General features: G+C 52.0%; 9 protein-coding genes across 9 annotated transcripts; 6 read left to right on the top strand and 3 right to left on the bottom strand.

Moving 5' to 3' along the window:
- Positions 1–134: 134 nt before the first annotated feature.
- On the top strand, positions 135–2,353 carry K489DRAFT_357632 (uncharacterized protein). Its single transcript, XM_033602561.1, has 5 exons — positions 135–1,053; positions 1,107–1,531; positions 1,588–1,655; positions 1,711–2,089; positions 2,171–2,353. Exons 1-5 carry the CDS (start codon positions 330–332, stop codon positions 2,282–2,284), a joined length of 1,710 nt encoding a protein of 569 aa, XP_033460261.1. The 5' UTR covers positions 135–329; the 3' UTR covers positions 2,285–2,353.
- Positions 2,354–3,761: 1,408 nt separating this feature from the next.
- On the top strand, positions 3,762–5,268 carry K489DRAFT_410271 (glycoside hydrolase family 18 protein; the record flags this gene model as incomplete). The annotated part of the gene is made up of 6 exons (XM_033607693.1): positions 3,762–3,819; positions 3,872–3,907; positions 3,964–4,046; positions 4,098–4,313; positions 4,363–4,582; positions 4,634–5,268. The coding sequence occupies 6 exons, from the start codon at positions 3,762–3,764 to the stop codon at positions 5,266–5,268; spliced, it is 1,248 nt and encodes a 415-aa protein (XP_033460260.1).
- Positions 5,269–7,819: 2,551 nt separating this feature from the next.
- On the top strand, positions 7,820–9,877 carry K489DRAFT_410270 (P-loop containing nucleoside triphosphate hydrolase protein; the record flags this gene model as incomplete). The annotated part of the gene is made up of 4 exons (XM_033607692.1): positions 7,820–7,919; positions 7,974–8,542; positions 8,594–8,797; positions 8,891–9,877. 4 exons carry the CDS (start codon positions 7,820–7,822, stop codon positions 9,875–9,877), a joined length of 1,860 nt encoding a protein of 619 aa, XP_033460259.1.
- A 283-nt stretch (positions 9,878–10,160) lies between these two features.
- Positions 10,161–10,528, bottom strand: K489DRAFT_380619 (uncharacterized protein; the record flags this gene model as incomplete). The annotated part of the gene is made up of 1 exon (XM_033604920.1): positions 10,161–10,528. Exon 1 carries the CDS (start codon positions 10,519–10,521, stop codon positions 10,162–10,164), a length of 360 nt encoding a protein of 119 aa, XP_033460258.1. The 5' UTR covers positions 10,522–10,528.
- Positions 10,529–11,923: 1,395 nt separating this feature from the next.
- Positions 11,924–12,852, bottom strand: K489DRAFT_401701 (uncharacterized protein). Its single transcript, XM_033607028.1, has 2 exons — positions 12,547–12,852; positions 11,924–12,495 (listed from the first exon to the last, which is right to left on the bottom strand). Exons 1-2 carry the CDS (start codon positions 12,626–12,628, stop codon positions 12,113–12,115), a joined length of 465 nt encoding a protein of 154 aa, XP_033460257.1. The 5' UTR covers positions 12,629–12,852; the 3' UTR covers positions 11,924–12,112.
- Positions 12,853–14,614: 1,762 nt separating this feature from the next.
- Positions 14,615–15,196, top strand: K489DRAFT_370785 (uncharacterized protein; the record flags this gene model as incomplete). The annotated part of the gene is made up of 3 exons (XM_033603177.1): positions 14,615–14,636; positions 14,748–14,828; positions 14,973–15,196. 3 exons carry the CDS (start codon positions 14,615–14,617, stop codon positions 15,194–15,196), a joined length of 327 nt encoding a protein of 108 aa, XP_033460256.1.
- Positions 15,197–15,611: 415 nt separating this feature from the next.
- Positions 15,612–16,169, bottom strand: K489DRAFT_410268 (uncharacterized protein; the record flags this gene model as incomplete). Its single annotated transcript, XM_033607691.1, has 2 exons — positions 15,612–16,014; positions 16,081–16,169. 2 exons carry the CDS (start codon positions 16,167–16,169, stop codon positions 15,612–15,614), a joined length of 492 nt encoding a protein of 163 aa, XP_033460255.1.
- A 758-nt stretch (positions 16,170–16,927) lies between these two features.
- Positions 16,928–17,566, top strand: K489DRAFT_296975 (uncharacterized protein; the record flags this gene model as incomplete). Its single annotated transcript, XM_033600327.1, has 2 exons — positions 16,928–17,127; positions 17,200–17,566. Coding segments are annotated over 2 exons (567 nt in total), but the record flags the coding sequence as incomplete, so codon positions are not given.
- A 1,673-nt stretch (positions 17,567–19,239) lies between these two features.
- On the top strand, positions 19,240–21,649 carry K489DRAFT_227644 (5-aminolevulinate synthase-like protein). Its single transcript, XM_033599780.1, has 2 exons — positions 19,240–19,322; positions 19,378–21,649. The coding sequence occupies exon 2, from the start codon at positions 19,685–19,687 to the stop codon at positions 21,488–21,490; it is 1,806 nt and encodes a 601-aa protein (XP_033460253.1). The 5' UTR covers positions 19,240–19,322; positions 19,378–19,684; the 3' UTR covers positions 21,491–21,649.
- The last annotated feature ends 73 nt before the right edge of the window (positions 21,650–21,722 follow it).

Raw genomic sequence — 21,722 nt, 5'->3', positions numbered from 1 at the left:
ATGATAATGCCGAGCCTCTCTCGCCATCGTCCGCTTCACTGTGAGAATTCATTCCTGGGTGCGTTCGGGATGGGGTCGCAGGATCAGGATCGTTCTCCTGACGGGAAATGTATTTTCCAGCTGGCCCATTACAACGGGTCTTCTGATTGTCCTTATATAATTGCATGGTCACGTCGGGGCCTGCAACGATCCCCGAGAGCCAGACTTGCATTCAGTCCAACTCGTTTGAAAAGCCTTCCAGTCATCTCTGCCTTATCCGCAGGCGTATAGTCCAGCAAGTCGGCTCTTTTCTCTATTGTATCCATCCACTACAACTAGCCTGAAACAGCATGGCTAACCGCAGCCAAAACTTCTTTGAAAGAATTCGCGCCAACTATATCAGAGGACTGGACGGTCGCTTACTGAGCTGCACCGGACAAGCCGCGCAGAAGCTCACCAACTGTTGGCCTGGAGTACTGGCACACTTGCCTACAAGATCTTTGAGCTCGCGGAAATTGGTATCATGCTATATACAATCGAGCACTATCCAGGATTATAGTACACCATTTGAAGAGGACCTAGTTTTGCACGAAATCTTACATGTCTCGGGCGCCTGCATTGTTGGACTGATAGCTGCCACCAGCCCGGGTGCTTCCTCGATCAACGACACTATTCACGCTGGAATCACCCTTGACTCAGCAAAGAATGATCTGATTCACAGCTCGGCCCCTGGTGTGGCAGATGACAACTTTGAGGCAGCCCAAAAGATTACCGATGCCTTTGACACTGCGCTACGGTACAACTCGACCAGTGACAAGTGGCTGTCCGTAGGTCGTGCGAACTTTCTACAGCGAGTGGCTTTCTACACCTCTTGGGATACACCTGTCGAATTGTGCGTTCCTGCATTCCCATGCAAATCTTCAAACCTCGACAAAGTTGGTGGTGTCCTTCCTGACCGTGGCGAGTACATCGCGCTTGACAATCTGTACCGATTCTTGGGCAAGGTCAAAGCCATTTATGCCCCCGGCGCTATCATGTGGATCATCAGTGATGGCCACGTGTTCAGTGATTGTAGTAAGAGAATTCCATCCAATGAACTCATGGTTTCCTACTAATACGACCGTCAGTCGGAGTCGATGATAGCACCGTAGATCGCTACAGCGCCACATTACAAACCATGAACTCGAATATAGCTGGCGATCATCCTGACGTCGAACCAATCCGGTTCCGATCACTCCCGGACTTGCTTCACCTCAACGATGCTACTATGCGACAACAACTAAGGACAGGAAACTTTTCTTCGGTTGCTCACTTCCTCGATACTAAGCTCCATGATGAAGCAGAGCTTTCGCGACAGATTCTTATTGATGGGTTTGGACCTGATCCAGCCGTTCTCCGCTTACAGATCTCCGGACAAGACCCGTCTGTACTAGCCCTCTACCGGGGGTTCACCAAATTCATGCTGGAAGATCTTGACCGTCTTTTAGCTTCAACCACAAGCAGATCGCAACGGCGGAAACTCTCCTCGAAGGTTGCTTTCGAAATGATCAATGTAAGCGCTGGTCCTCGCATTCTACCCGTGTGTACCTGCTGACATAAAAGGAACAGCGAAATCAGGCGTATTCTAACCTCGTCGAGGCAATGTTACCACATCACATTCGACTTTCAATTCATGCGTTAGCACTGCCCTCTCGTTTCCGCGGATTAGAATCAAAGCTGATCTCCATGTAGGCATGACAATTCAGGCCCCAAATTTGCGATACAACTGCTCGGACCTGGCGTTCGGACGACAAACAAGCTCGACCCGTGCGGAGAACTCGTCACGTCCGTCGACTTGCTCCATGTGCCCACGCCATGGCATGGCTGTATTGTGGAGATCAAAGACCACCCTTTACTCTACCTGACAAAATCAAAGCTTGCGCTTCAAGCCATAGAGGTGGAAACGCATAGGGGGCAATGGACTTCTGCCGGTCCGCATTTTCAAGGAGCATGCTACACGTTGGAAGAAGTGACGTCCTCGCACACTGGATTTACGCAACCAGCTCGGGTCTCTAACATTGGAGAAATGGGTGCGACGCCTTCACCTAGCAAGCAACGTACACATAAGTCGGTATGTTCGATTTACCCCTCTGTTGCCATTTCAACTGTGGAGCACGCTCAAGGATCATAAATTACTAACTATGCAATACAGTTCCTTACATCCATCACATTGTTGTTATGGCGCTCACTACCATTTCGATCAATGTTTAGCTACATATCCCGATGGCGCGTGTGGGACATCCGAATGATTCTCCACATGCGGTAGCTAGTATGACGTGAGGGTACACCGCAGCATTATGTAGGTTTTAGCATCGTTCACGGCATTTCTTTCATCCCCTGACACAACATTCGCTATCTTTTGCTCGGCTTGCTCAGTTACGCGACGTCCCAACCACTCCTAGTAATCACGTTTGTCGCGAGGAGGTGAACTAGTATAAAGCGGGCAATTTTCGTGTTTTTCCGGTCTCACGACATCCAAAGGGCTCATTTAATTAACCTCACCCTTCGGATCTCTAAAAGGTACACTGCAGTCTGTGTTCGGATCTACCCATGTTCAGGCGAGGATCGGATCTTCTTCACGGTGAACTTTTGGTCTGTATTGCATGATTGCAGGAATGACATCCATCGCTGGTAACGCCTACAGCTACGGCATTGATAGGCTCTCTACAACCTGTTACATCGTGTGCTCAACATCGAGCCTCGGCCGAAAAGCTTTATAGAGATTGATTCCAGTCCAGGTCTCCGCAATGATATTATGCAAATGTAGACTAATGAAACGGCCTCGTCAAAAAAGCTGCGACGCCGGTGAGGCTTCAGGGAGTGGCGAATCGCTGCTCGTCTCAGCCCATTGGGAAAATTCGAAAGTAACCCTAAGCCCTATGTCTCTCAATGTCCTACAAGTGTCCATCTCCGCATATGATCGCTTACGTGCCGTGTTTCGCCGATTGGATCTTTCTCACTTCGTACAAGAATGAGCTTCTAATCATCATGGCAAGTTCGCGAGAAAGATTGGGCCTGAAGGACAGGACCTTCATTGGGGCCGAAGTGTCGGACAAATCACGACCAAGTGGGGCATCAGACCCTGCGTCTCCCGACCTGTCCTTCTCTGACCGCCCTGATCCACAGGCATCGACAACGTACGCACGTGGGCGTTCCGCCAGGCGAACAGCCTCTTGCGCCCAAGACGCATTGCGGTGTAACTCCAGACAATGCGCCTTCCCACGTCTTATCAAGGGCATGGTCTCGTCGTCAGCTCGACTCCAACATGCTTCGACGTGTCGGTGGAAGGACTCGCTCATGGCCGCCCAACCATTTATGCGATGAACGGAGATGGTAGCGTGGCGGCGAATCTCGCTTGACTTCTACATTGATGGCCTGATACTGCAATATAGTGATGCCCTCGTTACATGTCTTCGTGAGAGGGCCCTTCAACAGTAACATCGTCATCGCAGATTTTCTTATAAACTCGCCACATAAATGCGCTAGAAGAGACGAAGGATCGATCTTATTAGCCCTGCATGTGCGAGATGGACTGGATCGCTACCCTTACCCACTGGCTCTACGTGTCTATGCACCATGCGAGGCCCACGTTCGCAGGATCAACTAGTCGATGGCTGTGCATGCTGTAACGCAAGCCTTTCAATTTGACCCGGCATTGATATAGTAGATCAATCTGCTCGAGACGGAGCAATCTGAGGTTCTTTGATCTGTCTGATCCCCCCAATCGACTAACGGCGATCACGATGCACGTCTCGTACTATATCGCTATTTTCGCAGCCGGCTCGGTGGCCTATGCCAATGGTTCGTTCTGAAAGCTACGATCTGGAGACAATACCCTGACTTACTTCAGCAGTGATCTCTATACCTGAAGTCTTTAAACGCGATGCCTGTACGAGTATTTTCCGAGCTCACAACGAAGATTATCACTGACGGCGAAGTCTATAGCCCAGTGCGGACCAGGCAATGCTGGCTCTGGGGGTCAGGTCTGCGGTATGGGCAATTGCTGTTCGTCTGCAGGCTATTGCGGAGTAGGTTGCACTTGTGTCGACTGATAGAGCCCGTCGGCTAATTATCGCAAGACCACCTCTGCGCACTGCGGCAGCGGATGTCAATCAGCATACGGCAACTGTGGACAGATCTTCGTACCGAACTGTAACGGCTTGAGCGGGGCTGCGTATAAGCGGACCGTCGGGTATTGGCAAGCAGCGAGTGTACAGGGAGGAAGTGGGTGCTCGAGCACTCCGCCAACGATCAACACGAATGGATTGACTCATCTCAATTACGCCTTCGTCAAGGTAATGTAAGACGACATTTTGCGATTGACTCATGCTTACGATGACATAGTTTGACGCCAACACTTTCACGGTCCAAGAGGACTCGCCGAGTTTGTACAAGCAGTTCACGGCTTTGAATTCCACCGTGCAGACGTGGGTGTCTATTGGTGGTGGCGGGTTTTCGACTTCAGCCTGGACCAGCATGGCATCTAGTAGCGAATCGCGCCGCACGTTCATCAACTCCTTGAAGTCGTTCATGATCAAATATGGGTTTCAAGGCGCGGATATCGGTGAGTCGATCGGCTCATGACACACGAATCATATCCTGACTTGCAGATCAGACTGGGAATTTCCTGGCCCGTCTGATACCGCGAACCTCGTCGCTCTGATCAAAGAGATGCGCGCGGCATTCGGTTACCAGCTCGGTATCAGCTTCGCTCTGGCTCCTGACTATGGAGATATGAGGTACACTGACGCTTACGGCATGCGACCTTTTCTTGATTGGTTCAATTTGATGGCATATGACATGAACTACGGTTCCACCGTGCTCAAGGCTCACACCGACATCCGAGATATTACGGCCCTGACCAGAAATCTCTTCGCAAACAACATTGACATGTCGAAGGTCAATCTCGGACTGGCGTACTACGGTCGGGGTTTTACACTTGGAAACAAGAACTGCAACACCTTGGATAACAGCTGCGCCGGTACCGCCAAGATCTCCGCATATGGATGCTCGTCTGGCACTGACGGGGTGTTGACACTCGCGGACATCAAGAGCCTGATTCAGTCCCGTGGTTTGACTCCGACCTACAACTCCGACGCCATGGTGCAGACGATCACATGGGACAACAATTGGATCGCTTACGATGACGAGAAGACCCTCCCTTTGAAGCGCAATTGGGCGACTCAGAACTGCTTTGGTGGCACTGCTATTTGGTCAGTGGATCTCTACAACAAAGGCCGAGCTTACTAGAGGCCGACATTAGGTTCGATGTCACGATCTCGATGACACAAGGGTACACGATACATGCTTATAGATAACACAGCTACGGTACGAGATGCCGTGAGTATATCCACATAAAACAAATGACCTTTGGGTACCTAAGTAGACCAAAGGTATTGCCTTCCACTTCGGGCGCAAACATAAGAATGAGGTTCCTCCCACGCAGCTTTCTTGACTATCTTTCGGTGAGCTGTAACCATCAGCGCAATCGAAGGCATCGGGACTACAGAGAATTGTACATTCATGCGCAAGAACAGAGACAATCAAGTGTCGAAGAAGAAGTTGTATTATTGATTACGTATTATTAAACATTAAAATAAGTATGTGTAAAAGAGGTTCGACGTCGTGGCATCATTGGATGCATGATCTCATTCCAGTATGAGTAGCACAGCGTGGACTGTTTTGTAGTGTCGGTAGGAACAAGCTCTTCAGGACGTGGAAGATACCGAGAATACTTCTCAGGCATTAAACCTTGGTTGGTGGGCGAGCGGCGGCCTTGCGGCGTCTCCAGATGATGATCCAGACGATAATCGCGATGAGAGCGAGGCCTCCGACTACTCCGCCCACGATTGCTCCGATGAGAGTTCCCGCATAACCAGGGCCGAAGATTCCTCCTTGGTAAATCGCTGCTGTGGCGGATGGACTAGCTGTCGGGGTAGTGGAAGTGGCGTCTCGGATCACGTTGCGGGTTTCTTGCATGATGATATCAAGGTTGGGAGCCATGACGAGTGAAATCTGAAAGTTTGGCGTGAATAGGCGGTTGGCGTCAATTAATTCTTGTGGTGGTGCAGTCTGCAGTTGCGACACTATGATCGAACAACCGGTGGTAGTTCGGTCTTCTGTCTCTTGGGGGGATTGTGAAGGCGACTTGCTAGATTGTTTGGAAGGCGAGGTTCGAGTACGAACGGATCTTGAGAACAGAAAAGAACTGGTGCAATTGAATGATCGAGTAGCTGTTTGAGAAATAAAGAGAGAGCAGAGCAATGTAAAAGATCAAGCTCTTTATGTTCGTATTGGGATCCCTCTCGGCGGGTTGCTTGACCGTCAAGTGCGGGACAGGAAGAACCAATGGCGGCATGGTACGACCCTACACTGGGCTCCGAAGGACATTGCATTAGCCTCAACCCACCAACGACGAGTGGCTCAGTAAACAGCTGTGTCGGTTGATCCACCCAGGTACAGCGTCTCGTGCCTGTGCTGCGAGATGGATCCTCCCACGTCCGTGCGATTGTTTCGTGCAGTAGCTAACAGATGCTTGTTCCGCGACATTTGCTGACTACGAGGCGCGTCAACACTACTAGGCCTGCCTTATCGGCAAATTCTGTGTGGTTTCGGGGCAGTGCAGGCTGTTTCTACCTGGACCGGCACAATACTAGTCGAAAACGTCTTGGCGATTGTTGGGATCGACAGGCAACAGAGGCCGTCGTTGGCTGCTTCATCCGTGATGTGACTTGGAGTGCGGAACGACGCATGCACTGCGCCCAATAGATCGACAGCACATCTTTCCCTGTAGTATCCGCACCTTTATGTGTGATATGATGATACTGGATCAACACAGGGACATAAAGTGACGTTCTCAACTTTTCGCATGGTCGCGAAAATGTCGTTGCGCGAGCGCTTATCTCTCCTGGGCGGGCATGTAAAAAATGTGCCAAGTGCTCAGCCACCCGCGCACGTCACCCATCCCCGCCAAATTGATGATCGGCCAGGCCACATCGGGACGGACGTCGTCAAACCAAACTCCAAGCTTGTGCCGCCCGGAAACACGTCTATTCCGCGGGAATCGATGCCATCGAGACTGGTCGCATCGCTATGCACAGAACGTCTGAGATGCCTCCGGTCGCGACTTGACCATGCTGGGGAAGAGCCCAAGGAATGGAGCCGACGCTTAATTCTCTCGTTCCGTACGGACTTGCCCCTGTGGCTTACCCGATGACAGCATCTCAGCTTTGCATGCCATCAGAGCTCGCGTCATTCACGATGAAGTCCGCCAGCTATCACGAAGATACAATGCTCGTATCTTCGATGTCCATCCGGAGGAATATCTAGAAGCAGTTTGCGCTCACGGACTGTCACGAACTTGTGTTGCAGTACTTTGGCAAGGTATAGCATGAATTCCATCGAGGTACTGCTCAGCATCTTTCATACAACTCAAGGAGCACAGGATGTGCTCTCATCGCACGGCGGATTCACACGCCTCGTCAAATTAGGATTTGCTCGTCCCGAGGTCACAGGATCGCGCCAGCGCCTGTATTCGACCGCGACCGTATGAAGCAGAATGTAGCCGCAGGCGCGGAATGCGATAAGGAATGTCGAGTATCAACAATCATCGTATTCTCTCTTCAGAATGCTGGCATGATATCTCATATCAAGAGACCACGCTGGCCTGGACATCGATGAGAGAAGACACCTCCCTCCCCCATCTTCTTGAGAACTTTCATCGCGTGTTTTAGAATTAGCAAAGCCGGGAAACACAAGCAACATGACGTTATCACATCACATCACATCAGAATGAAGTACAATGTTGTCTCGCCCGGCGAGCCTCTCCCGTACAGAGACAGTCGCCGCGTGGCTCAAGACCTCCGGAAGCCCCGAGAGCGCGAGCGGGAAAGGCTTATATGGTATGCTTTTCGCAAGGTGCCAATCAAGAGCATGAAATTTCTGACTGCCAACAGCCGCGAGCCTTGGAGTTGTCTTGAAGAGCATGGGCTTGAGCGTCACGATGATCAGGATCGATTCATACCTCAATGCCAATTCGAGTGCTCTGTCACGCTCGGAACGTGGAGAAGATTTCCTGTTGGACAATGGTGGACGAGTCGGTATGGAATTCAATACTTACGAGCGTTATCTGGACATCCCCTTAACCGAAGATCATAATATCACGACTTCGAAAACCATGGAAAAGCTTAGCGGGAATGAGCGAGACGGCAAATACGGCAGCGAAGTGATACGAATGAACTCCCATTTCACAAACGCTGTAGTGCAATCGATTGAGGCGGCCGCCCAGATCAAGGTTGATGCAACGAGACGTGCGCCCGATGTCTGTGTCATCGACGTAGAAGGTCCATCGGATGATGCCGCCATGGAGCCCTTCCGAATAGCGCTGCGGAAGTTAAGCGCCAAGGTTGAGAATCGCAATTTCATGAGAGTCCTTATCGTTCCCATGAAGTACGATCATTCATCATGCGATTTTCCTGTAGAAGAGCTGCGAACTGTACGACTGCATAAATATGCTGCAGACATGGTATGTGCAGCAATTCCCATTGGATGTGAACAGCACTCATGGTTTCTGCAGGTCATATGTCGCTGGAAACCTAACACCAACAGGCATCACCAGTCACCCCCATATAAGTCCTCTTCCTTTCGATTGATGCGGCACTTCTCGGTCGGTGCCTCAAACATCACAAGCGTTTCATGTGATATTGACACCATCAGCCTTCCCGTCATTCTCAACGGACAGGGAGCATGGAGCGTCTACAACGGCTCGAAAGCGGGAAAGGTGGGGCCATTAATAAGGAACTACCTTGCCCTTGACCCCGTCCCAGTCACCGAAGACCAGCGCATAGCTGGACGCGATATGTGGGTGCAGTAGGTTGAGAACGCGCTCGGCTACCGCCTCCGCACCGGCATCGGGAACTTTGTCTTGATGGGACAGACGGCAGGACCAAAGGGTCCTTTCAGGCCAGAAGATTGGATCAAGAGCGTCACGAGCCCTTATACGGCTATCATCCAGGCTCTGGGGGATGCTTCGAGAGGATTCCCGCTTATTTCTAGACTTTCCATTGTGGATCCTGATGATTTGGATTACTCTACGGCTCTCAGCTCCACGCGGTACGAGCAAGCCTGGAAGGATGTCAAAGAAGCTAGTGGAATCATCCTTGCCGAAATTGATGAATCCTACCCAATGCACGGACCGGGAGCAGAGGGGAGGATCGCGGTCGCCGAATGGGCCCGAACGAACAATGTGCCATGTCCGAGCATAGGGATTGGAATGTACGCTGCAGTCGCCGAGATTGCAAAAAACATTGATACTACCTCGATCACATGGCCGTCCCCGGAATATCCTTTCAGTCGCGAATCGACGACAGGTGGCGGTGAAGAGATCCACCGAAGTTCGAGCACGGGCAGCATGAGCGAACCATTTCACGAGATCTATGGAGACGTACCAGTTGTTCGAGAACGCTTCTGCCCTGAAATATGGGTAATCGATATCAAATTTGCCCTGTTTATGCGTAGAGCTGGATTCGAATTCATCGTTCAAGACAAGGGTGGCGACCTTATCGATGCTTTCAAGTACAGACACCATCCTTGGTATGTCGGTGTGAATTTCAGCCCTGAGTATTCAACAGCAGTCATGAAAGCCAATCCTTTCTTCTTCGGGTTTGTACAAGCGGTATTTGAGCATGATCAGAAGAGGAGAGAAGATTACAAGAAAAGACGTGATGAGCGGCGTATTGCCTTCGAGAGCGGTACAGCAAACCAGAGAGATCTCTCAGGCGGCTATGAAGAAGATGCTGTTGATAGTGTCTTGAGTCTTGCCAAAGCATCATCTCCTGTTGATGAGGATTCACAGGAGTGACCCGCTCTGCCCGCTCGAACGCGGAAGTAGCGCATAGCAATTCACTGTCATTTTCCCTGCTGGCGAGGCTGTGGCAATGTGAGCGAGCTAGGTATGATTCACAACAACAGCGAGGTAGAAACTGCAATGCACAATACATTATTTGACATGCTCACGGTGATGCTCTCTTATAGACTCTATTGCCCAATAATTACAGAGTCTTGTCAGCCCCCAAGAGAATGTGCAGATGAGCGACCTTCATCGCGCTCGAATCGTTTTCAATCTGCCCAGGCCATCCCAGCCATTCAAGCCAGACCAAGGAGTGCACCTGAAGACACAAGACCTCCGACGAGAAGCGCCGAGACAAGAATCTTTGTCAAACCCAAACTCTGTCTAGTGGTGTGTACTGCAGCGCCCTTGTCCGGCGGGGTTGTGGTAGAAGTGGTCGGCGAGGGGTTTGGTCGTGACGAGGTGGTGGGGGTTCCCTTATTTCTCTGAGAGCCCTGGCAAGACACGGTACCTGTCCCGTTGAAGGGCGCGATGCCTTCAAGACATTTCGAGAAGGCCCCCTCCCCAATTGACTCGAAGGCGACATCACACCAGGTATAGCAATTGTCTGCGACTTTTACGGGGCTGTTGCCATATTGGCCGCAACAGGTAGCCATGCCGGGGTGGCCTCGAGATCAGGTCAACAAGGACTCTGGCGTAATTTCGCAGATACACATACCGCCAGAAATTATGCAGTATGAGGTCGAGTTGATTTGCGGTTGCGTGACCTTACTTTGGCATTCTGGGAACACAGGGCTCGCCATGTTGGAGATTCGAAATGAAGTTTAAGGCTTTAGGAAAGGGTAATAGCAATCAGATGTGATAGGTTTATATTCCCACGATTCTGAGCAGGCACAGACGACCATATATATACATATTGAGTTCGGCTCCTTGTTGTTAATACGATTGTGACAATGGGAATAGTCACACACTTGATGCGTGCGACGTCATTCCCTGGCTGGCGAAATGGGCGATAATCAAACAACGAGCTCTATGGAGTGATAAATCGGAGACAACTTGTCGTGTAACGTTTCCGCTTTGGGTAAATAAGCCCTAGGAACACGAGTCTTGCGTGTAGATGCTACTACTAGCGTCGCTATTCATGTTGAGCTAAAAGTACACCGGATGACATAATCCCTCCAACGAGAAGCGCAGTGACAAGAACAGTTGTCAGCCCTACGCTTTGTCCTGGAGCATGCACCGCGGCGCCCGTTTCCGGACCCGGCGTCTTTGTCGCTGTGGCCGTTATGCCCGAGGTCTGCGGGTAAGTTGATGTCGACGACGTAGTGGTGGACGTGGTGGTGGATCCTAATTTTTCCCCACACAGGACGAACTAACGACTGGCGCGATTCCCTCGAGACATTCAAGGGAGGAATCATTAGTCTCAGGATCTTCGACTGCGTTGGCTTTGAATCTGACACTGCACCAGGTGTAGCGATTATCCGCAACGTGCACGGTATCGTTGCCGTTTTGGCGACAGCAGGTGCCCATGCCGGGATGACTTACTAAGATCCATTCAGGTCAATAGTAATGTTCGCACACTTCTGAGGTGGACTCACCCTAACAATCACGTCAAAATTGCTGCGAGACTCTCGCATGTTTTCGCTGGGACACGTACCTTCGGATATCAGACAATAAGAAGTAGAATCAATACCTGCAGGCGGTAGTGGGCCAAGCTTGTTCACACGTGGTGGGAATGTAGGGCTTTCCATAATAATGATTGAGATGAAGTTCAGTAGTGGGTGAATTTGATCAGATGTGGTTTGTTTGTATCTGTACCATTAGAGCAGGCACGGCGACCATATGTATTGCTTAATCGCGTATCGCTGAAAAGGTTTTGACAAGAATGATCCTGGAAGGCGCTCCCACTTGGGGCTGGTAACAGGTACTTAATGCACGCCGACGTGTCGCTGACGGGCGCAGCGCCGTTCTCTAACGTTGGCCCCTACAGAATGTTAAGCTGGCGGAAGATGGTATGAACATCGGGCACAGACATCAGGATTAGCTTTCTGGTTAGTTGGCGGATTAACGATCAACAGAGGGTCTGAAAAGACCTGCAGATGTTAATGCTAAGCCTCTCCGGGTCTTTGCAAACTACTACTGGGAACTACCTGTATGTGAGATTACGAAGCATTTACGGCGTGAGCAAACAAGCCTTGCAAACACGAGTTTCGTGTGTGGATTATCTTCCTGGCAGCCTCATATACATCAAGCTAGACCAAGTAGTGCACCCGATGACACAAATCCCCCAACGAGAAGCGCAGAGACGAGAACAGTCGTTAAACTCATGCTCTGTACGTGCACTGCAGCGCCTTTTCCCGGTGTGTTGGTAGCAGATGTAGTTGTAGTCGAAGAGGGGGCCGGTGTAGACGAGGTGGAAGTGGTAGTGGTAGGTTCCGAGTCAGAGTAGCGACAACCCAACCCAGGGGAGGAGTAGTTCGGGAGGCTTTTAACGCATTGGCCGAACGCATCATTTCCGCCATATGCGCCCAGGGTTATTTCCTTTGGAAGCTGACACCAGGCATTGCAACCCGACACTTGTACGGTACTGTTGCCCAATTGTTTGCAGCAGGAATCTAGCCCAGGAGTACCTTGAGATCATATTAGTATCGCAAAGAAGCGCACTTCCGCAGTAAACCTACCGCCCACTACATAGCAGAAAGAGTTGGAATTGATTCCGCTTGGGTCAATCGCGGTCAAGTTCTGACACCCTTGAATGGACATGATGATAGCTGATAAGAATGTTTGATAAACTTCAAAGGTAATCGGACGTGGTTTGGACGTATCTCAATGATCAGAGAAGTCACAGGCGACATCATATATATCATACGATGACGTCACTCATCATCAATAAACTTTGTGCATGTGTGCTTTCACGATGCCGACGGGCGCAGCAATGTAGCCCCTACATAATCGGGCTTTAGGGGAGGCATGCGTGCCTATCCGGTAAAGAGATTGGCTGATCAGCTTTATTATTAGTTGGTAGACTGGCAACCGACAAAGGATCTAAGGAAGGACAGGAATCTCCCTCAGATAGAAGTGCTCAGCCCCCACGGGTCCACCCGAATTGCCACCAGGAACTACCAAGACGTGCAATATCGCGAAATATTCCCGCTTTGAGAAATTCAGCCTTACTATGTCACCAATGCGCGTTTCACCTGTAGATGCTTAGTGTCGCGGTTTACAACAAAGTAGTGTACGCGATGACATGAAACCTCTAACTAGAAGCGCAGAGACGAGCAACATTTTAAAACTCAAGCTCTGTCCTGCGCTAGGTATGTATGGCAGAGCCTGTTCCGGACGTGTTTGTCGCTGGCTTAGTCGTCGCAGATGCAGTCGAGGCAGATATAGTCGCAGCGGATCTTGCTGTGGTGGACCCAGTCGTAGCAGATGTAGATGTGGTCGGCAAGGAGGTCCGTCCTGACGAAGAGGTGGTGGCGGCGGTGGTGGTAGTTACCGGATCCCTTGGAGGATTATATGTGCAACCGATCGCAGGGCGGCCGTGATGAAAACTATAGATACATTGCTGGAATGGCTCATCTCCACTCTTGACGATCTCTTCGGGCAGTTCGCAGTAAGTATAGCAATCATCGAAGACTTGCACGGTACTGTTGCCCACTCGGCTACAACAGGTGGCCATGTCGGAGTGACTTGGAAATCGGGTCAACGTTCGCAGCACTCGTAGACTTTCGTGGTAGACATACCCTCCCGGGATATAACAATAAGAATGCACATTGATCTGAGTTTCTTGTTCTGGACTTCAATCGGTCAAGTTCTGGCAAGCGGAGAAAACCGGGCTTGCCATGGTAGCGATGAATGTTGGTTTTCTGTGAATTGGAGAAATCAATCAGACGTAGGCCGATTGTGACTTTCACGATCAGAGCAGGCACAATCTACAATTTATGTATTGCTCAACAGCTCATGGATACGTTCTCGACAATGAAGTTGGTTGGTCTTTGTTTCATTTGAAGCTTTCTAGGCGGCCTTGACTTTCAAGGGCTGCAGGTCTGGCTGGATTTGATTGGTCCGCCCATCAAATTGAAGGTATCCGCGCCGCATTTCAGCTCAAGTTTCCGATACGACATTTGAACTTTCCACCTATGTGGTTCTGATGTAATTTGCACCTAGGTAGCCTCTTCATGCCGCGGACATGGGAAATATCATGCGACACCGGAAGTCCTAGGTGGCGCTCGTCACGGGCGAACGTCGACACCGTGCTGTCGCGATGCTGGGGCGCAGTAGTTCGGCTCCTCCATCGACCTGTCCTTCCGACGGCCAAATCTTCAGGGGCCAAACCCTCCCGCCGCAACTTGTCGGGCTCCAGCTTGGCACGGCACTACGCTCATCGCAGGTGGTCGCATGTAGAGCTACACTTCAGAGACACGAAGAATGGTATGGCAAGTCGAAGACATGCTCGACAATGAAGGCACTGGGGGGGGGGGGGAGGGGAATAAATGGAATCATGTGAATCAAGATTCATCTTCTCTCAACAGTTCAACTTCTAGTCAGGGGTCCAGCAGGTATTCCAGACATCTACGGCGCTTAAACTCAATCGCGTGCCATGGATGACGACCGCCCGGCGTTTTTGCAGTAGCTGAACAACAGAATAAACACATTCAGACCATGCGATAAGAAGTTCGCGGATGCTCGCTTGGGATATTCAGCTTGCAGCTTGTGCCGACTCGCACGAGCTGTGGCCGCCGGCGCAAGATGGTCATTAATAACATACCGGGTGAGTGGTGGTACATAGATGGATAGGCTGTGCTTAGATTGTTGTCTCGACGGGAAATTCCAATTCCTTTATTTATCGTCAGTACTAAAATCTGTGAAATCCACATCTCAGGCACAGCTACTGCGCAAAAGATCGTTGTGTTTTCCGATTCAGATGGTTTCGCCATGATGAGGTACAACCTAATCTCCGGAGGTATGATTCGTAAAGCTGAGGCTCCAGATGAGACACGGCTGACAATCTACCAGGGCCGGTGAAAACAACAACAAGAGGAGCCTTGTGTCTGCTGCTCTGCATCGTAATTCTCCCGCCTCAAACATTGGCGATCAAGTGTTGTAGGCGCAAGCATCGGCCGCATCTTGAATGATCGACGCATGGAAGCAACCATGGTCAAGTTGGATCCGCGGCTCGCACCCGAGCAGGCAGACGCTCCAATTTTCTCACGCGGTGAACACCTCATTCCCGACGATAGCGCCCGAGTCGGCCTCGGAACGCGAACACATGAGAGCTTTCTGGACATCAGGTTGACGGGTGATCATCACACAATCGCTGGAAAGCTTTGAAACAAGGTTTGTGAGGACCGAAGACGGTATGCGGACGTCCGAGGGCCTATACGACTGGTATCAGATTTCATGAACAAGGTCGGGTTGTCGATCGAAAAGGCGGCCAGGATGGAGGCCTAGACCACAATGCGCGAACTTAACGTCTGTTTCACTGCGCTGACGAGCTCCGCTAGCCAGGAGGAACAAGGGCCTCTTGAGAAGCGCTAGTGGTGATAGGTTCTCGATAAGACCTTGATGAGGATTTGAGAGAGGACAGCCGTCAAGGCGGGGAAGGGCCAAGATGCAGGAGCTCGACATCAAACGGGACCCATACTGGAACGTGCAGGCGGATGCCTCTGATGAATCAGCAATATCCAGCTTTGGCCTAGTCATCCAAGGCTCGCGGATGTGATCCCAATTCGTTCTTCGGCGATTCTCAGGACGAGTTGAAAAGAGCTCCCGACGACATAAGACCTCCGACGAGAATAGTAGAGACAAGGACAATCATCAAGCTTATGCTCTTCTTGGGCGCTGCCGCGTTTGTCCGTGCCGGTGCTTGGGTCGCCGAAGAAGTCGGAATGGCGGAGGGGGTCGGCCTTGATATGGGTGAAGGAGTAGCCGTCGTCCAAGTAGTGTTTTTGTCCCACGACGGATGCATAGTCTGGCAAGCCATCCAACTATAGCCGGTGACGGGCGCGATATATCTGATGCAGTCGAAAAACGGGTAATTGGGATCGTGTACGGTCGGGACGGAGACGTCGTACCAGGTCCAGCAGTCATCTACGACTTGCACCGTACTGTTGCCGAATCGCTCGCAGCACGTGGTCATGCCGGGACGACTTGATTGATGATGATGTTAGCATGGTAGGCCATTGAATGGATGCTGTACGGGCGGAGAAGTTTACCCGCCAGGAACTATGCACATGGCCTCTGATTCGACCGCTGGCATTGGTGTTGTAGCATTGAAACGTGACGGAAATATCGGATTTGCCATGATGAAGGTTTACGCAAACTTGCAAGTTCACTTTGAAACTCGATAAAATGAGGTTTTGAAAGTGTGCCGCTAATCTGACGGTATCTGTGAGGACGATCAGGGAAATATAGCAAAGCCGTGCTGTCTAGATGTGGAGAATGCGTGTAGCGGGTGCAGCGATCGAGGGGCTTAGAGTGTCGCCTAATTTGCAGTAATACGCCTGACCAAGATAGAGTGCGGCGCGGCAGAAATGAAACACTGCTGGAGAATACTTCATTCTGGTGTAACAGAAGACAATCTTGGAACCGATGGAACCCATATTCCGATCTGCTTTCCAGAGACTTCATGGCCCAGATTCACAGATGTGCGCAACACGGAGATGCGCGAAATTCCATTCGGTACTGCAACCGTAGGAGGACATACTCGTCTCAAGGATCGAGTGATTGATCGGAGATGTCGGGACCGGAGTGTAACATGGATCTTGTGATGATCGGCGATTGGGATAATTCCGGAAATGTCTTCTCACATGTAGTCCAGTCGTGGGGTCAATACATGAGTATCCCAGGCCCTCATTTCGGATACACGCGCATGCTGGATTCGGCCATCAGGTACATTTGCGGCATGGCTCAATTGACCATGATTCGTCCCAGCAGCCTCGCAGGTCTAAAGGAGGGCAGTGCGAGCCACCAGGAAGCCCTCGCGATCTTAAGAAGGCCGATAGAATCCTGGTCCCCGACGGTTACTACACAGGAAGCTGCAGCATCTCGTCGCAGGATATGGAAGGGTCCGTCGTGGCGGCGAAGTGGGCTAGAACGATGGGGATCCTTTACCTGGGAATATGCTCAGGGATGCATGCGGCGGTTGTGGAATATACAGAGAGCTTCCTGATCAATCCCGAATCAGGCCAAGGCGGAGACCCGGGGGTGCGTCTCGAATCGGTCATCATCGGTACAGAAGGCCCTCGGCAAGCCCGCACCGAGTCCATGAACGATGACATGGCGATAAAGAAACGCTTACCGGCTACTCGGAAACACCCGGTTGCGAAATCCAGGACATCCCAATTTGGTGATCGAGCGGTTGTCCTCCAAAAGGAATGCTCGGCTCCGCAAGTACGCTCCGTCTACGGCGACGAATCATTCTTCATTGAGCGGTTTGCATGCCACCGTGAGGTCAATCCCGATTACCTAGCCAAGCTCGAAGCCAAATGTCTCGAGTTCGTTGGTAAGGATTCTACGGGGAAGCACGGTGACATCTTCGAGCTGAAGGGCCACCCGAGGTATGTGGGCGTTCAACTCCGCCCAGACTTCATGATGCGTGCCCCAGCGAGGAGCGAGTGGCTGGTCGATTTCGTCCGCGCGGCGGCTAAGCATTACAAGGATGTAATCGAAGAGGACTCAAATAATAAATATCTGACACGGGACCCACAGTTTGAAGAGGACCTTCGGATAAAGACGCGATGTGATGGCGAGAGATAATTTTCATCGTGGAAGGCCGGGAGCATGTTGCTTCGATGATGAGTCGCACAGTGGATGTGACGAAGTGTTGAGCATCATGTGTTGTTTTGGGTAGAATGCTGCCTGCAGAGCATCGGCGTTGGAGCGCGCCCTTTCTTACCGGCGTTCGCCACCCAATTTGGAGATCTTGATGCCATGATGGCGGCGCATTGTCCAGAGGAACTTGCTCTCAAGAGATGCATATTGTTATCAATCGACCTTGCATATGACGATGATGAACAGCAATGTTGGCATATCCACACTTATACCTAGGAGGTATCTATTCAGAGAGTTTCGCCGACATGGCGTAGAGTTTGGGTCACAATAGGGTTCGGAGTTTACGATAACAATCCCCGACGCCGATTTCATGCTTCTTCGATTGTACGATAAACGTGCGCGTTCAGGTTGTGGAGTGTTTGATGATGATGGCCAATTCACGCGCGGCAATACTGGTGTGAGATCCGAGTTGTACGAACGATGTTGGGTGACATGGTCGTGAAGTTCGTTCGTGCCTCGTTCTTGCCTTGTTACTATGGATCATGATTCACATTCGCTCTCGTGTCCGTCTCAGCCTACCGCCAAGGAGGAGTGAAAGACCCTGTCAGGGTTCGCGCTATCAATGCGATTGAGCATCTCCGGACAAGCGAACAGATCTGTAGAGGATATCTCAAAGCCAAAGAGATACTGTTGCCGTCCACCAGGAGAACCCGACACGCCCGATAAGAGTTCGGCGGTGGGTTGTAAACTGTAAACTGTAAACGATCAATGAATGCCCAGGTGCCCGGGTGGTCTCGATGTCAAACAATTTCGATTTGAGCTCTCGGAAGGGGTAGATGCCGAGAGCCAATCAGATGCGGGGTCATTACCAATATTTCCACATTCTGAGGCTTTTCCCACAATTCCGAATCCCGGGGTTGATTCCGCAACACCCACAAACGCACAAACACACACACCCACACACCTGCACCCACACATACTCACACACTCACACACGCACATCTCCCCGTGTAGGCGGAGAACAATAAAGTGTATGATAACGCAGTGTAGGTGATATTTCAACCAGATAACCACGAGATCGATTGCCCGGATGGACACCATTGTGTACGCTGTCAGATACCAGATGTCGATGAATTCCCGCGCTGAGGCATGAATTCGAACCCACAAAAGCCAATGCCTCCCGGAACTACTATTACAGGAGTAACAATAAGAGCCCTGGAGATTCCGCAGTGGCGATGATTCTTCACGTCACGTGGCGAGGGTACCCCGTTTGTCGTTAAGCATCATTCATCAATCGATACCTGGGTATATTTACATACTGTATGCAGACATTGGCTGAGTCCATCCCTCTACAGTATAATAATGTATAATACAGTATGCAAAAGACGACGGGTATACAGCAATAATAAATTATGACTCGGCAAAGAAGACAATTATAATGGGCGGCGGGCGTGAGAGAACAGGAGGGCGGGGTTTCGACCGGCGAATGGAATCTCGACCATTATCCTACTGTAATTCTCGATTTAGTGCGAGTCAATGATGATGGAGGGAAAAAGTGTCAGCGTTTCCAAATAGTCCACAAGTCCCTGGTAATAATGATACGTACAGTATAGTGTTTCTGCTGCAAATTGGTGTGGTGTGTGTGGTAGGGAAAATGCGACTGTAATGGCGAATTGGCGTCGGCGTATAGCATAATTCTCACTAACCTCCAGACTACTCCATCACTAATGTATGTACAGCAAGCACTCACTCTCTCTCGCTCACTACCACTACCACAACCCACCACTTGTCTCTTTTATTTACGGTAGTCGCCTTCTCCTCCCTCCTCGCCTGTGCTCTCTCTCCCTCCCTCCCTCTCTCTTCACCTACGACCAACAGTTCTGTTCCATTGGATCCTGACTTCTACGTCTTTGGAGGCATACCACATCTCGTCCGTCTCACGATCACATTCTCGGCTTCGACACGAATTTCCAAGTCCCTCGGCTAGCAACAAAACCACCCACTCACCAGAACCGCCGCCAGACTTCCTGCCAGTCGCCTGCAAACATGGAGGCGCTTCTCCGCCAATCTCGGGCCATGTGTCCCTTCTTGAACAAGACTTCGCCGGCCACCCTCCGAAGCATGTCCACTCGCACCAATGCCGCCTTGCCTGCTCCTGGCGGCGGTGCCATGAGCAACCTCCAGCTCGTTGCGAAGCGCTGCCCGGTCATGTCCAAGGCCATGACCGTCCAGTCCGGCCGCTATGCTCTCGCCTGCGCTGTCGGCGGCCAGCGTGCCTACCACAGCAAGGCGCCGCGAGCCAACTTGCACACCACGGCGCCCAAGGAGGCTCGCGCGGTCGAGATGCCCTCCGCCGCTCGCCGCGAACATGTCCCATTCGCTCGTCAAGCGCCGGCCGCCTACTCCGCGCAGCAGCAACTGCACGGCCAGCAGAACCTGGCCCACCCTCCACCGCCACCGCAGGCTGCCCGGTTCAACTACGACGAGTTCTACAAGAATGAGTTGGACAAGAAGCACAAGGACAAATCTTACCGCTACTTCAACAACATCAACCGCCTGGCCCAGGACTTCCCGCGTGCCCACATGAACGGCGAGAATGAGCGCGTCGACGTGTGGTGTTCCAACGATTACCTCGGAATGGGTCGCAACCCGCAAGTCCTGAAAAAGATGCACGAGACTTTGGATAAATACGGTTCCGGCGCTGGAGGCACCCGTAACATTTCTGGACACAACCAGCACGCAGTCGGCTTGGAAGCTGCTTGTGCCAAGTTGCACGCGAAGGAGGCGGCGCTGGTGTTCTCCTCCTGCTATGTCGCCAACGATGCTACGCTTGCGACCCTCGGCAGCAAGATGCCCGACTGTGTTATTCTGAGCGACAGCATGAACCACGCTTCCATGATTCAGGGCATCCGTCATTCGGGCGCCAAGAAGATTGTGTTCAAACACAACGACCTGGTCGACCTGGAGAACAAGCTGGCTTCGCTCCCGCCGAACCAGCCCAAGATCATCGCGTTCGAGAGTGTCTACAGCATGTGCGGCAGCGTCGGACCCATCGAGGAGATTTGCGACCTTGCCGAGAAGTACGGTGCGATCACCTTCCTCGACGAAGTCCACGCCGTCGGCATGTACGGGCCAAACGGCGCCGGTGTAGCCGAGCACCTCGACTACGACGTCTACGCCTCCGGCCGCAGCCCCAAGGGCACCGTCCAAGACCGCGTCGACATCATCACCGGCACCCTCGGCAAAGCCTACGGCTGCGTCGGAGGCTACATCGCCGGGTCCGCGGCCATGGTCGACACGATCCGCTCTCTCGCGCCGGGCTTCATCTTCACCACGTCCCTCCCACCGGCGACGATGGCGGGCGCGCAAACCGCGATCGAATACCAAATGGAGCACCGCGGCGACCGCCGCCAACAGCAGCTCCACACGCGCGCGGTCAAGGCCGCCCTGGCCGCGCGGGACATCCCCGTGATCCCGAACCCGTCGCACATCGTGCCCGTGCTCGTCGGCAACGCCGAGGTCGCCAAACGCGCCTCGGACCTGCTCCTCGAGAAACACGCCATCTACGTGCAGGCGATCAACTACCCGACCGTGCCCGTCGGCCAGGAGCGCCTCCGCATCACGCCGACCCCGGGCCACGACGAGACGTTCCAGGAGAGGCTCGTCGCCGCCCTCGAGAGCGTCTGGTCGGAACTGGGCATCAAGCGGACCAGCGATTGGGCCGCCGAGGGGGGCTTCATCGGCGTCGGCGTCAAGGACGCCACCGCCGTCGAACCGCTCTGGTCGGACGAGCAGCTCGGCTTGAACGAGGCTAAGGAGGAGGAGAAGATCGGCGCTGCTGCGAGCGCCTGAAGGACCAATCGGGAAGTTCTGTCGGAAGACATGTGGCGTCTCCTATGCTTCCAACGATGACTCGAGCCCTGAATCCTTCGCCAGCACCGAATCTTTTGCAGTCGTTCCCTCGCGGACGACGACGCCTTTGTTTCTTTCTTCGCGCACTCTCCCCTTGCCGGAACCGCCGTCCGTGCGGTTCCGCAAAGTACACTCCTTTTATATACACATCATAGCCACACGAACGATGATG

Source organism: Dissoconium aciculare (assembly GCF_010015565.1).
Source record: "Dissoconium aciculare CBS 342.82 unplaced genomic scaffold K489scaffold_6, whole genome shotgun sequence".
NCBI lineage: Eukaryota > Fungi > Ascomycota > Dothideomycetes > Mycosphaerellales > Dissoconiaceae > Dissoconium > Dissoconium aciculare.
The sequence above is the reverse complement of the archived record's forward strand: the minus strand, read 5'-3'. Positions and strand labels throughout refer to the sequence as shown.